Source organism: Hemiscyllium ocellatum, chromosome 6, assembly GCF_020745735.1.
Source record: "Hemiscyllium ocellatum isolate sHemOce1 chromosome 6, sHemOce1.pat.X.cur, whole genome shotgun sequence".
Classification (NCBI taxonomy): Eukaryota; Metazoa; Chordata; class Chondrichthyes; order Orectolobiformes; family Hemiscylliidae; genus Hemiscyllium; species Hemiscyllium ocellatum.
The window spans coordinates 47888219-47904230 of NC_083406.1; the positions used below are offsets into that span (position 1 = coordinate 47888219).

The 16012-nt window shown below is 38.7% G+C and overlaps 1 protein-coding gene across 2 annotated transcripts in view; it reads left to right on the forward strand.

The window, feature by feature from the left end:
- gpc6a (glypican 6a) overlaps positions 1-12203 on the forward strand; it is a 1030971-nt gene extending 1018768 nt beyond the window's left edge. For both annotated transcript variants that reach the window (XM_060825936.1, XM_060825937.1), the window contains exon 9: positions 6526-12203. In XM_060825936.1, coding sequence (XP_060681919.1) covers positions 6526-6725 — 200 coding nt within the window. In that variant the 3' untranslated portion in view covers positions 6726-12203. The remainder of the gene's footprint in view (positions 1-6525) is intronic.
- Positions 12204-16012: the final 3809 nt, after the last annotated feature.

The following is a 16012-nucleotide window of genomic DNA, read 5'->3' on the forward strand; positions in this document are numbered from 1 at the left end:
AATGGGTACCTCTCAGAGAATTCTTACCAGCAGCCGACATCTGTTGGTCTTTTGGCAGTTCTTGCCCCAACTGTTCAATTTTTCCCAATCTTCTACTCCCCAAAACATTGGATTGTGTCATTGGTTTTTAGTATTGTCAATATGCTAAATTCAAACTTAATTGGAGTTTGGTATTTTTGGGGTATAATTTAAACTGACTGCCTTAATTCAAATTTGTTTTGTCATCGCCAAGCAACCGGCTACCCCAGTTGCTGACCACAAGTTACATTATGTCTTATTTAGAACACTTAGTGCTGTCAGGTAGTTCTGATAGCTTTTAACTCTGTTAAAGGAAGAGTACGCCCACATTTTTGTAACAGTCTCCAAAAGACAGGAAAACATGGCAAATCAAGTCAAAAAAACAGAATCTGTTGAGGAGGCAAAGGTGGTAGTAGTAGTAGTAGTGGGCTCCAGGGTGGACTCATTAAACATCCTAGAAAAGCAATCTTGACCGTGATTTACACAATCCCACTTTGAATATTTCCACTGAAAGATTGCACATTGGCACGTCCATTCATTGCAGGTTCAAATATGAGCTGACCATGATTGTCCAGTGATTCATTGTTATTAATACCTGAATTTCTATTGGTAAGGACCCTACTGACAGTGCAGAATGACTAAATGACCTGTCACTGGAATTTCGTAAGTGCATGTGAGGAAATTTTTTTTCATATTTTGATAATATTCATCATTCTACAATTCAGATTGAAGAATTCAAGCTGATTTGTCTCAGTCTGAATTTTGTTAAGTTTTTTGGAGGGCTTATTACTGCAAGATATAGACATGGTGGAGGTATGCCCATTGACCATGTCCGGAGATGTTTGAGCCCGGTTTCCAGCATGGAGCAAACAGCAAGCTGAGTCAGCCAAGTGCTCACTCTGGCTTCTTTGTTGAGGTTTCCAATTATTACGCTCATTTGGTAAGTTTGGTAAAATGAGAGGTTAAATATTTATAAGTCATGTTGGGCTGTTAGCAACCCATTAACAACAATCAATTGGCAACTCATCACTGCTAAACAGGAATCTCACCACAACACTTATGAAAAGCATGAAAGGTGGAGTGTGTCGCTCCCAATGTCAGGGCAAGACAAGCTGGACTTCTCATCTGATTGTGCCAGAAATCCTACCATTAGAGAACATCACTCAGGTCCCTACAAAAGCTACCCTACATTTCAGTCTTTCAGTTTGAAGTATTTAAGTGAGGCACCATGGAAAAATTAGTTGTTTCCACCAGTAATAGATTACCTTCTAAATGATTAAACCACATTGTATTTACGAATCAAAACCACATTTAAAGCTAGTGTACAGATTAGTTTCATATTCTTTTAACAATCATCTTTTTGGTAGAGAACATTATCTTTTGATAAAAATGTGGGTTCCTTGACAATTCCTCTAGTTATGTGAATGTGAATTGATTTATCAATCATGAAAATGGAGTATTCCGGTTTGTTATGTTGTGAAATAGATTGTCAGTAACAACTGAAGAATTTGGCTTCCCTTGTATTTTAATAAGTTCCACTTGTCAATGTTTTCTGAGTGTATTTTGGATTATTGCTTCTATGTGTAACATCACCATTGAGGCACATACTGGTTTCTCAAGCTATGGCAGAATAACTGTTTACATTCTTAGAGAATTGTTCATTCTGAAAGTTCTTGTTTGTGTCTCACTGAGAGAAAGTACAGAAAAATTGATCATGTGCCAAAGAAGGAATTCAGTAGAATGTCCAATTATTTGCTTAAAGGATGGGTTTGAAGGACATTGGTGAATCCGCACTTAGAGATTTGTGTTCAGTTTTAGTCACCTTGTTTTGGAAGGATGTTATTAAACTGCAGAGGAAATTTATCATAGAATCAATGCTATAGAATCCCTACAGTGTGGAAACAGTGTGGCCCAACAAGTCCACACTGACCATCCAAATAGTAATCCACCTAGACCCATTCCCTACCCTATTACTCAACATTTACCCTTGACTAATGCACCTAATCTGCACATCCCAGAACACTATGGGCAATTCAGCAAGGCCAAATCACCTAACATGCACATCTTTGGATCACGGGAAGGAACAATCTTCATCTGAACCAAGGAGTACCAATATCCTGGGGGGGGGGGGAGGTTATTTGCTAATGCTCTTCAGGTGGGTTTAAACTAATTCAGCAGGGGGATGGGAACCTAAATTGTAGTTCCACTGTCCAGGAGGTTGAGAATAGTGAGGTCAGAACTAAGGTTTCAGGATCACAAGAAGTTGTTTTGAAGTGCGTCTACTTCAATGCCAGGAGTATCCAGAATAAGGTGGGTGAACTTGCAGCATGGGTTGGTACCTGGAATTTTGATGTGTAGTGATTTCAGAGACATGGGGAGAGCAAAGACAGGAATGGTATTTGCAGGTTCCAGGATTTAGATGTTTCAGTAAGAACAGAGAAAATGGTAAAAGGGAGGCAGGGGGGAGATGTGGCATTGTTGGTCAAGGACAGTATTACTGTTGCAGACAGGACATTTGAGGACTCATCTACTGAGGTGGTATGGGTTGAGGTTAGAAACAGGAAAGGAGAGGTCACCCTGTTTGGAGATTTCTATAGGCCTTTGAATAGTTCCTGAGAATAGGATAGCAAAGATGATCCTCAACAGTAGGGGAAGTGACAAGAAAGTTGTTATCAGGGCCTTTAACTTTCAAAATATTGACGAGGAATACTATAGTTCAAGTACTTTAGATGAGTAAGTATTTGTCCAATGTGTGCAGGAGGGTTTTGCGACACAGTATGTAGACAGGCCAACAAGGGGCGAGGCCACTTCAGATTTGGTACTGGGTAATGAACCCAGTTAGATGTTGGATTTGGAGGTAGGTAAGCACATTGGTGATAGCAACCGCAATTTGATTATGTTTACTTTAATGATGGATATGGTTAGGTATATACCACAGGGCAAAAGTTATAGCTGAGGAAAAGGCAATTACAATGCGGTTAGGCAAGATTTAGGATGCATAGGATGGGTAAGGAAACTGCAGGAGGTGGGCATGATTGAAATGTGGATCTTATTCAAGGAACAGCTACTGTGGGTCGTTGATAAGTATGTACCAGTCAGGCAGGGAGGAAGCTGTCAAGCGCAGGAGCTGTGGTTTATGAAGCGTGTTGAAACTCTTGATAAGAAAAAGAAGAAGGCTTATGTTAGGATGAGATGTGATGGCTCAATTAAGGCATTTGGGAGTTACAAGTTAGCCAGGAAAGACCTAAAGAGAGAGCTAAGAAGAGCCAGGAGGGGACATGAGAAGTTGTTGGCGGGTAGGATCAAGGAAGACTCTAAGGCTTTCTATAGGTATATCTGGAATAAAAGAATGACTAGAGTAAGATTAGGATCTAGATTAGAGTAGTGCTGGACAAGCACAGCAGGTCAGGCAGCATCCGAGGAGCAGGAAAATCGATGTTTCAGGCAAAAACCCTTCATCAGTGAGATTAGGGTTAATCAAAGATAGTCGTAGGAAGTTATGCGTGGAGTCAGAGGAGATAGGTGAAGTGCTAAATGACTGCTTACCATCAGTATTCACACTAGGGAAAGACAATGTTGTCGAAGAGAATACTGAGATACAGGCTACTAGACTAGATGGGATTGAGATTCACAAGGCGGAGGTGTTAACAATTCTGAGAAGTGTAAAAATGGATAAGTCCCTTGGGCTAGATAGGATTCATCCTAGGATATTCTGGGAAGTCAGGGAGGAGATTGCTGAACCTTTAGCTTTGATCTTTATGTCATCATTGTTTACAGGACTAGTGCCAGAAGACTGGAGGATAGCAAATGTTGTACCTTTGTTCAAGAAGGGGAGTAGAGACAAACCTGGAAATTATAGACTGGTGAGCTTTACTTTGGTTGTGAGCAAAGTGTTGGAAAAGTTTACAAGAGATAGGATTTATAATCATCTAGAAGGGAATAAGTTGATTAGGGATAGTCAACATGGTTTTGTGAAGGCTAGGTCATGCCTCACAAACCTTAGTGAGTTCTTTGAGAAGGTGACCAAACAGGTGGATGAGGGTAAAGCAGTTGATGTCATGTGTATGGATTTTAGTAAGGCATTTGTTAAGGCTCCACATGATAGGTACTGCACAAAATATGGAGGCATGGGATTAAGGGTAATTTAACGGTTTGGATCAGAAATTGGCTAGCTGAAAGAAGACAGAGAGTGGTGTTTGATGGGAAATATTCATCCTGGAGTTCAGTTACTAGTGGAGTACTGCAGGGATCTGTTTTGGGTCCTCTGCTAATTGTCATTTTTATAAATATCCTAGATAATGGCATAGAAGGATGGGTTAGTAAATTTGTGGAGGACACTAAGGTTGATAAAGTTGTGAATAGTGATCAAAGATGTTATAGGTTACAGAGAGACATAGGTAAGCAGCAGAGCTGGGCTGAGAAGAGGCAAATGAAGTTTAATGTGGAAATGTGTGAGGTGATTCACTTTAGCAGGAGTAACACAAATGCAGAGAACTGCCCGACTGGTAAGATTCTTGGTAGTGTAGATGAGCAGAGAGGTCTTAGTGTCCAGGTACACAGATCCCTGAAAGTTGCCACCCATGTTAATATCTTCTAGGAGAAAGTAAGGACTGCAGATACTGGAGACCAGAGCTGAAAATATGTTGCTGGAAAAGCGCAGCAGGTCAGGCATCATCCAAGGAGCAGGAGAATCAACATTTCGGGCATAAGACCTTCTTCAGGAATGAGGAAAGTGTGCCAAGCAGGCTAAGATAAAACGTAGGGAGGAGGGACTTGGGGTTCCAATACCGAACAACCCAGATTGACCTCTGTCTTCAAAGACCACAATTTCCCGCCAGACGTGGTCGACGATGCTCTCCACCGCATCTCCTCCACTTCCCGCTCCTCTGCCCTTGAGCCCCGCCCCTCTAATCGCCACCAGGACAGAACCCCACTGGTCCTCACCTACCACCCCACCAATCTCCATATACATCGTATCATCCGTTGTCATTTCCGCCAACTCTAAACGGACCCCACTACCAGGGGTATATTTCCCTCCCCTCCCCTATCAGCATTCCGAAAAGACCACTCCCTCCATGACTCCCTCGTCAGGTCCACACACCCCCCACCAACCCAACCTCCATTCCCGGCAGTTCCCTGCAACCGCAAGAAATGCAAAACTTGCGCCCACACCTCCCCCCTTACTTCCCTCCAAGGCCCTAAGGGATCCTTTCATATCCACCACAAATTCACCTGCACCTCCACACACATCATTTATTGCATCCGCTGCACCCGATGTGGCCTCCTCTATATTGGGCAGACAGCCACCTACTTGAGGAATGTTTCAGAGAACACCTCTGGGACACCTGGACCAACCAACCCAACCATCCTGTGGCTCAACACTTCAACCCCCCCTCCCACTCCACCAAGGACATGCAGGTCCTTGGACTGCTCCATCGCAAGACCATAGCAACATGACGGCTGGAGGAAGAGCACCTCATCTTCCGCCTAGGAACCCTCCAACCACAAGGGGTGAACTCAGATTTCTCCAGTTTCCTCATTTCCCCTCCCCCCACCTTGTCTCAGTCCCAACCCTCGAACTCAGCACCACCTTCCTAACCTGCAATCTTCTTCCTGACCTCTCCACCCCCACCCCTACTCTGGCCTATCACCCTCACATTATCACCCTCACCTTAACCTCCTTCCACCTATCGCATTTCCAATGCCCCTCCCCCAAGTCCCTCCTCCCTATCTTTTATCTTAGCCTGCTTGGCACGTTTTCCTCATTCCTGAAGAAGGGCTCATGTTCAAAACATCGATTCTCCTGCTCCTTGGATGCTGCCTGACCTGCTGCGCTTTTCCAGCAATACATTTTCAACCCAAGTTAATAGGTTTGTTAAGAAGGCATACGGTATGTTCACTCTTATTGGTAGAGCGATTGAGTTTTGGAACCATGAGATCATGCTGCAGCTGTACAAAACTCTGGTGGGGCCACATTTGGAGTATTGCATACAGTTCTGGTCACCACATTGTCGGAAGGTTTGGAATGGGTTCAGTGTTGCAGGACTGTATGACTCTATGAGAGAAGTAAGAAAGGACAAGGAAGTGGAGAGACTGAAGAGTTTGCAGGGCATCACAGAGAAAGGGACAGATGAATACATTACTGCAATCAGAGCAAAGGCACAGAAAAATGCATTGAGAGTTTCAAATATTGGAATGGAGAGTTCTGGCAGGTGTTGAAATTCAGGGGAGGTCTCAAATAAAGGAAAAAGTAGGATTGTAAGACTCATGCTTTGTTGGACTGAATGGAGTTATTTTCTTTCAGTGCCCCTCATTGTCAGGGTCCAGATCTTGGTCTTGATCTCTGTCACCATCACTGTCACTGCTGGTGTGGCAATATACACTGGTGCCTTTTCTTGGAGCAGGCATTGCTGACATTGCTTTTAGAAAAAGCCGACGGGAATTTCAAGGACATGCTATACAAGGAATCTCTCTGATGAAATAATCAATTTCTGTTTCGCTTTTCAGTTGATGAAGCGAGCGGTTCTGGGAGTGGGAGTGGTTGCACGGATGAAATGTGCTCTCCAGAATCTGATATTTCAATAACTGAGGCTCCACCAGGACCCAACAAGAGTGAACCAAAAGATTCTTCAGTCAGACCCTGCCCGCACTGGCTGGTCATACTTGTCACCTCTGTACTCCTGGTACTGCAAAGACAGTGGAGATAATCAGTGATGTACAATAAAGACACTGCCTTTTAATCAAGGACAAACTCTCTTTTCCTTTTGGATACATTTTCAAACACACAACTCAATCTTGGAACAGTAACGGTTTTAAAGCAGAAGAGAAGAGGTACTGTAGCCTACTGCCTTTACCCAAAGACCATTCAGGTACAGTCAATCAGTGCCAGGTTTCTTTATATTCACCCAGGCATCAAATGAAAAGAAAAGCTCTCTGATGAATCTTAACCTGCAGTTGACTTTATTTCCAGAAACAAGACAACATCCTCTCTGCTTATTTTATGCAGCTAAAACAAAAAAAAAACAGGATTTGTTAAAAGACTTGGCCTGGACTTGTTATGATTTATACATAATTCTGCTTTTAATATCTAAGTTCTACTTTTACAGTTTCCACAAAGCAAAAGGAATGGCTGGAAAACATTCTGGATAATAGGAATTGTTCTACACTAATGGTGAAGTTCAGTAACAATGATGCATGAATGTCGTTGGTTCAGTGGTGCAGTTCTCCTCAACCAGCCAACTATTTTGTTGGATTGTCAATTAGGAAATAGGAAATTTGCAGGTTTATTAACAGGATTAATAATTGGCTTTTTCTTGTCATCAGTGAACAATTTGCAGTGTTACAAATATGTCTACAGTTACCCCTAATGCTCCTCTGTTTGTCTATTGCTCCCTGTCTTTTTAATAGGTTCCTGAACAACAAATAGTTCTACTGTTACTAGTCATGTAACAAACATGAAAAAAGCAGAATTATAGTTTTATTTTCAACTTTTAGTTCTTGTGGTAATCATCTATTTTTATATTAAAGCTTTAAGTAATTCTAAGTGTTAGCTCAGGGTTTAAATATCATTGCATCACCTGCATTTTACCTTATCTCTAATCCTCACAACAGTGATTCAGCAACATTTATATTGAAAAAAGGACAAGTTATACAGTTGCAGAAACATCATTTGGCAATATATTTGATGATTGGTTTGTGTCATCACTATTCATCAGAAGAAAGTATCTGATATTTGTATGAATTTGCCTTTGCTGTTCTGTCACATAGGTATATCTGTAGTAAATTATTATAGTTCACTTAGTTACATGCAATATCTCTCTGATGCAGACTGGGTGAAGTTTTCAGTCACAGCATATTACTATTAAGAGGAAAATTAGAATCCATATCTTTCAATCCTTTGAACACATTATGCAGCTTCCAAAAGGTGCATCTGATATAAAGCTGAACAACAAAGCTTAGAACCATGTGAAAACATGCTGAACCAAAGAACAGTTCTAATCTGTCAGTTGTCAGCTTTCTGAACACAACCATATCTTACCTACATCAAAAACATGCTCATTGCAAACTAAGGCCTACTTACTACAAATGAGCATTATTTTTGTGATGACTTGTCATTATTGTTTTCTTTTCATGTTGGATACAACTTAGAGTCATTCTCTAAGTATAATTTTGAACATAATTGTAGGAGCTCAATTATTGGGTCATGGAATCATTGAATAGTGCAGTTTTGATAATACATCCAATTAGTCCCACTTCCCTATTCTTTTCCCATACCCCTGCAATTCATTCTTGGGGGATGTATACAAATCCCTTTTAAAAGTTACGATTAAATCAGCTTTGACCATCCTTGCAAAGAACAAGTTCTAGATTATAACAATTCACTATATAAAAACATTTCTTATCACCCCTGGATTTTATTTTTATTAATAATCTTAAAACCTTGCACGCTCTGGTTATCAACACTTCTATCAGTACAAAACAGTTTCTCCCTCTCCACTGTCATCAAAACCCCTCATAGATTTGAACAACCCTGTTGTCATTTTTTTGGGCTATTTTTCTGCATTGGCTATAGGGCTAATAATCTCATTATTGTGAATGCTACTTTTGTTCAAGCTGCATTAAATGGTCATGTCAGTCCAACTCCCGAGATATTATGAAGTGTACTTGAGTTGGAATAGAACTAACATGTTAGAAATAATCCAACTAAATGTGAATAAGGCCAAGAACATGACAGGTGCAATGATCAATTCATTGTCAAGCCCAATGAATATACCAAACTGTATTACTATAATAGTTGTAATATTGAAAAAAAGAAAGCAGTAATTTGTCTTTGGAAATATTTGTCTAATCCAACGAGACAGGTATTTTGCTTTGTGTGTTGCATTTGATTTAGGAGCTAATGGAGATTACTTAAGGAAATTGGAAATTGCACTCCAATCTTGACAGCTATTTAGCTAGTTGTATTATTGTTTCTATATGGGATTGGAGTATCACTGGTAAGTTAGTTTTTATTATCCACTGCAGTCCATGTGGTGGAATTACACTCAGAGTGCTGTCAGGATGGGTTTGGAGCATATGGAACCTCCATTATTATGTATTTCCATAAGGTGACTCTAAAATTTAACTTGAATTGACATACTGTGAGAGAACTTAGCAAGCTTCACCAATGCAACTGAACTTTGTAAAGTTTATTTTCCACTCATTCATTTATATTTAGATTAGACTATTAAACAAAGAATTGGAGCCCCATCAATTGATACCCTGAAGAAGGTGAATGAGAATAAGAATAAGAGTTAGTTATGAAAGAAATGTTAAGAGCATGTTTGGTGAATTATGTTTATTTTCTCTGCTGTTAGATCCATGGCTCAGAAAGGTAGCTAGCCTGAAATGTATTACGTTGTAAGGTTAGACTGATTTCTGGACTTTTGAAAGGAGGCAATCTTTTGCAACATCTTTCCCCATAAGATGAAATAGTTGAATATAGTCTCTGATGTAGTGAATTGAAATATTATCATGCGAGAAATAGAATGAGTAATTAACTAATAATTACTGAGTTGCTCTCAGTTCAGGTTTTTCGTATTTGTCCTGAGACCCACTGGAATACTTATCTTCAAACTGTCCCTGTGAATTTTCAGTTTTTTAAAAAATGCTTTTCAATTTCAGTGCCAAATATTTACAAAATATGTATTAAATGAACAAAATTGTCACTTGCATGTAAGAAGACTATTGCCTTCACTGCTGCTAAAGGAAACAGCATTAGTAATGAAGCACCATTGGATATTTAACTAAAACGTAAATACATCCTCTGGATCTGATGTCGAGAACCATGGATGTGATTTTCCTGAATTCTGTCAACTTTAGAATGGTCCTCAGAAAGTGTGAATCAAGAATGAAGAGAAAAAAAAACATGGGGAGCAATGGGTCAGTTAGTCTGATATCTGCCAAAGGGAAATTGATACCAGCTGCAAATGGAGTGGTGATAATGGCCCTTGAACATAACAAAAGTACATCATGCTTGTAACATGCAGGGTATAAAAGAGGGAACCAATAGATGTAGAGCATTTGGATGTTCAGAAAGCAGCAAGCTTAACATTGCATGTAATATATTGGAATGGATTGGAGGTTATAGGCAGAAACAGTTGGTAGGAATAAATGGGGCATTTTCAGTTTGTCAGGCTGTGATGAATGAGATACTGCAAGATTCAGTACTTGCACCTTAACTATTTATAATCTAAATGAATGACTGACAATACTAAAACTAGATGAGAAAGCAAACTAGATGTGAAGATGACATGAGCATGCCATAAAGTATTATGAACAGAATAACTGAGTGGAAAAGAATATGGCAGGTAGAATTATAATATAAAGGAATGTGAATATGTCCTCTTTGGTCAGAAAATTGAATGTTTTTTAAATGGCTAGAGACTGAGAAATGTTGTGCTTAGAGGGATTTGGGCATCCTTTCATATGAGTCACATCTTGTGAAGCAAGCAGTTAAAAAACAAATGGAGTAACAGCCTTCGTTACAAGATAAGCAAACTTTAGATAAGATCATATTTGAAATACCGGATACAGTAGACTTACCTTAGAAGAATGCGAGAAGATTCATTAGACTGGCTCCTATGATTGGAAGATGGTTATCTGAGTAAATTAGGTCCTATGAGAGGTAATCTCAGATCATAAGTTTGAAAGGGGCTTAACCAGGTAGTGAAGAAGATGTTTCCCTTGGCTGGGGATTCTAGTCTCAGGGCAAGAGAATAACCATTTTGAACTGTGTAAAGGTTAGAATTTTGGATGCTCAGGAATCAAGGAATACGGGAATAGTGTTGAAGGTGGAGTTCAATTGAAAAGTCAACCATGATCATATTGAAGGGCTAAAGAGTTAATTCTGTTCTAGTTCCTTATTTTCTCCTGTGACAACACATGATAAATGCTGAGTCACTCTCACATCGTCAACTCATAAACATATGTCTGCTTATTTATTTCAAGGATAAGAAATTGTATCTATAAATTTGCATGCATCAACACAAATGAGCTTTTCTGTAATTATTAGAAAAATCAGATGATTTTGTAACAGAAAACAATGGATGAAATTCTTTTCTAAAGTGAGAGATGGTGCCCTTCAATACTTACTTTAAAGTTCATTTATGTACCCATGTAAGGGAAAACTGGAACTCTCTTAATCAGGTGTGGAGTAAGTTTATGTTTAAATTAATTGAATTAGGTTCAAGTGAGAGTAGCTACTAATAAATTATTCTGCTTTTTTACCTTAATTTTTACAACATTTAAAATCTAATGGGAGAGACATTTGATACTCCTAAAGGAAGTAGAGATATGGGTGCAACTGTAGCATTATTACTGTGCAAGTTATTACTTAGGTTACAGCCATTCAAGTTTCCAGTACCAATACTAACATTCAACTTATGTTCCTTGAGGTATAAAAAAAGTTATGTTTTAGAATATGGTGCAATGCTTCAAATCAAGGTAGCAACAGCAAAGTTATGATTTTTCTTCATCTCTGGAACAAAGTAACAGGGCACGATTGTTCCCAACAGGGTCACAGGTTGATTAAACTCATGAAAGCTGTGCTATTCTTTTGATGCTTTATGCTGCAGTGTTTCAGACTCTGTATATGGTGGAGAATGTGTAAAACTTTACACTCAACACAGATACAGTTTTGAGATCATCCGTGCCATTTTTAATCATTTCACAACTTACCATTAGGGATGAAATTTGTCTGCTCATTCATTTCATTGAGAAAGTTGACTTGAGTAGAAAGCTCATGTTAATCTTTTCACTAGTATTCCTTTTAACTCATAAAGTTCTGCCATAAATACTAAACACAAATGTTTGACATAAACTTACTTGTAATCTTCATTTGATCACGTATTAGCCTTAATTTTTCTAAAAACTTCCTTGAACACTCAGGAAGAATGGTATTTATCAAAATATTTCTAAAATGAAAATTTAGTATGCATTGTATGATGTCATCATCAACCAATGTAATACAGAATCTAGGTCATGTGATTCAAGTTATTCTTTGATGCTGGGAGGCGAACAGCCTTGGGTTGATGAACCTTTATCTAGTTACAGTGCACAAACTGTCATAAAACCATGTAACATTATGTGATACAATATGTTATTTTCTGGTATCAAATAGCTAAATAAAGCTTCCTATCATTTCAGTTTGAGTCATTTGTGGAATTGCACTTCTCTTTTCTCACTCAATATACTTGCATTTTTCATGTATTTTGCATCTATTATAAAGAATACATAATAAGCAATCAGCCTCATGAACTTCAAGTTTGACTAGCTGTTATTTCCGCATCCATTGTTCACATCTCCGTCATCCCAATATGTTTCAAGTTTCTTTTTTATCGTTACTCATGTCCTCTCTATTTTGTACATGAATCCCAGCTCAGATCCCTGATCTATCACCATTAAATATCAGACAACTTATCTATGACACAAAAAAGATCTAATCACCTCAGCTGTAACCACATAGATTGGTGGAAGAGGGTCTTATGGCTTACCAACCTCCTGATGTTCTAAAGTTGCTTCTGTACACTAGCTGATATTGTATATAATCTTTCCCCTCAGATTCTGATAAATTGCACTTCATACTTCCTAACCAATCCATGCTCAGCTCGTCTGCAGGCTCAAGTTTGAATCTTTCCAGTCAGGCTTTCAACCCTCTTACAACAAAGCTACCAATGAGGTGATCTTCTGTTCCAATTGTGTACTATCCATCATTCTCACTATCTCTGCTCATTCTTCTCTGAAGACTTTGACATGGTTGACCCAATCCCCTCATCCAATGTTGCTCCACTGTTGTCTGACCCTCTCTGCCTACAGTTGGATTTGTTCTTGACTATCTCCTGTAATGTCTTCATTTCCCATCATATCCCTATCTCTCTAACTTTCCCAAGCCTTGGATCCTGCAAAGACATCTGTCATCCTCCATTTCTGACCTCCTGAGCATGTCTGATTCTATCATCCAACTACTGACAGCCATATCTTCAACTGTCTCCATCGTGTCTCTCCATTAAGACCTATTGTAAAGCCCACTTCTGTGGTCAGGCTTTGAGTTACTGATTGGGTATAAGAGCTAAGGAGAGAGCTATTGTAAAAGGTTAGGATGGTGCAATTAGTTTGCTGTCTCCTGTACAGCTAACAGCCAGCTGTTACTTCTGTGAGGAGCGATTGAGTATGATTAACGGATATTCTGCAGAACTCATTGAGGTGAGGGGTGATCTGATTAACATGCATAGAATATTTAGATAACTTAACAGGATAATTACAGAGGCTGTTCCCTGTCCGAAGAATCTAGAACTCAGGATCGAAAGGAAATTAAGGATAACATAAAACTGAAAGAAAAAAAACATAAAACATTGGCAAAAGTAAGTGGTAAACCAGAGGATTGGGAAAATTTAAAAAGCTAACGTAACATGACCCACAAAAAAATTATAAAATAGACTATCACAGCAAACTAACAAATAACATAAACTGGACAGTTGAGAGGTCTTTTAAACACATATAAAGGAAGAGAGAGGCCAAAGTGAACACAGTTCCCTTGGACAACAAGGATGGGGAAGTAATAATGGGGACCAGGAAATACAGAGAAGTTGAATAACTATTTTGATTCAGTCTTTATGTTAGAGAATGTTAATATCATTCCAAAAACACTAAATAATCAAGGGGCTAAAAAGCTGAGGACATCAGCATATTGACTATCATTAGAGAAAAATTAATGGGAAACAAATGGGACTAAAGACAAATAATGCCCTGGATCTCATGGATTGCATACAAGGATTTTAAAGAAAATGAGTACAGATCAGCAAATGTACAGTATACTTGTAAGAATCCATAGACACTGGAAAAGTCACTGAGGATTGTAAAATTGCCAATGTAACACCTTTATTCAAAAGGGGGAGGAGATAACTTTGGCGAGTTGGCTGAACGTGTCATCAAGAAGATGTTAGAATCTACTACAAATATAAAATAGAAGCAAAACTGTAAGTTATATATTGTTTCTAACACAGATTTAAGACAAACACTTGCCCTTCAAATTTTATTATGTTATGATCGCTTTTACCTCAAGGTTCCTTTACCATAATAGGTTATTACTGAGTCACGTTTGATGATTTACCCATGTGTTCTAAATTAACATAACTATAATATAATCATAATTATAATCATGTTTTAATCATTGCTTGTTATCAGGTCTAGAGTAACCTGATCACTGGTTGTATCTAGAACATAATGCTCGAAGAAAATGTCCAAAAATTGAACAATGAACCCATTTTCTAGCCTTCCTTTGCAAATCTAATTCATCTAATTTGCATGAACAATAAAGCTATCCATGATTATTGCAGTACTTTATTTATGCATCCCATTTATTTCTTTTAGTATACTCTGTCCCACACGACAAATGGTTAAGGAGCATACAATTTATTTCCAAAACTGACCTCTTTTCTATTTCTTACTTTTAGCCAAAATGATTCTATATTATACTCTTTCAAGCTAAAACCATCTCTGTGTACTAACGTCATCATTAACTGAGCTATCACATCACCTTTGTTGGATTTTTTTTAATGTCAAATTCCTTTCAACATGCAGAATGTCCAAAGCTAGGACATGTAACTATGTTTCAGTAATGACTATCAATTCATAAGTATTCATTTATTTCTGGGTTACACCTGTCCTACTGCATATTTGCTGATGTAGCCTGTCAAATCAGGTATTAATTGTTCAATTAAGGATATCATTTGGTTAAATGTAGCTGACTCACTCACCTCTTTCCACAACCCATAAAACCTTGGTGGGCCAGGTGGGAGGGAACAAAGTGAATGGCTGCTAGATTACAACCCTTATTATCCTACTTGCTGGTGGTTGAAAGTTTCACACAGACGATTGTGTTGGAACCTTGCAGGCATTAAGATGGGTTCCAACAAAAACTGTAAGAAACAACAAAGAAATGCCAAGCTTTCATTACATGCCAGAATGATGATATATCACAGCAGAATTTAGAATATGTACTCCTCAAATGCCCTGTACTCCAAAGCATCCTACAATTCAATGTATGCTCCCTTTCCTTGAGAATGATATGTGGTAATTAGTATATGGTGGGTATAGAAAATCAATGAAATGTGCAAACTAGCACAACACACACTGAACTGAAAGGTGTTTTGTAAGTTTATTAAGGGCAAAAAAAAAATCAGGGAAAGATTAGTGTCCATTGGGGACCAATAAGGCAATCTATATATGGAGCCTGAAGACATAGCTAAAGTTTTGAATTAATACTTTGCATGTGTATTCAATGTAAAGAAGGACGATGCAGGTATACAAATCAGGGAGGGGGACTGTGATAAACTTAAACACATTACGTTGTGAGGGAGGAGGCATTTGTGAATTTGGTAGGCTTGAAATTGGATAAATTCCAAGACCTGGATGAGATGCACCCCAGGTCACTCCCAGGAAACAGAAGAGCTTGAAGGGGGTTCTACATTAATTTTCAAATCCTCTCTGGTAACAGGAGAGGTGCTAGAGGACCGGAGCACACCTAATGTCATACCATTATTCAAGAAAGATGGTAGCAATAAACCAAGAAAGTAATGGCCTGTGAATCTTACATCAGTGGTTGGAAACTATTGAAAACAATTCTGAGGAATAGAATTAATAAAGGATAGTCAGTATGATTTTGACAGAGGGAAATCAAATCATACAAATTCCATTAAATGTTTGAGAAGATAACTAGGTGTGTGGATAAGGCTAGTGCAGTTGATAAGGTCCACATGGACTTCAGTAAAACTTGTGATGGGGAATTGCATAGCAAATTAGTTAAAAAGCTAATAGCTCACGGACTCCAGAGCAGCTTGGCAAATTAGATCCAAAATTAACTTAAAGATATCAAGTTGAGGGTGAAGACTGCAGGATGTTCTTGTGACTGGAAGCCTGTGTCCAGTGGCATGCTACAAGGTTCAGTGACGGATCC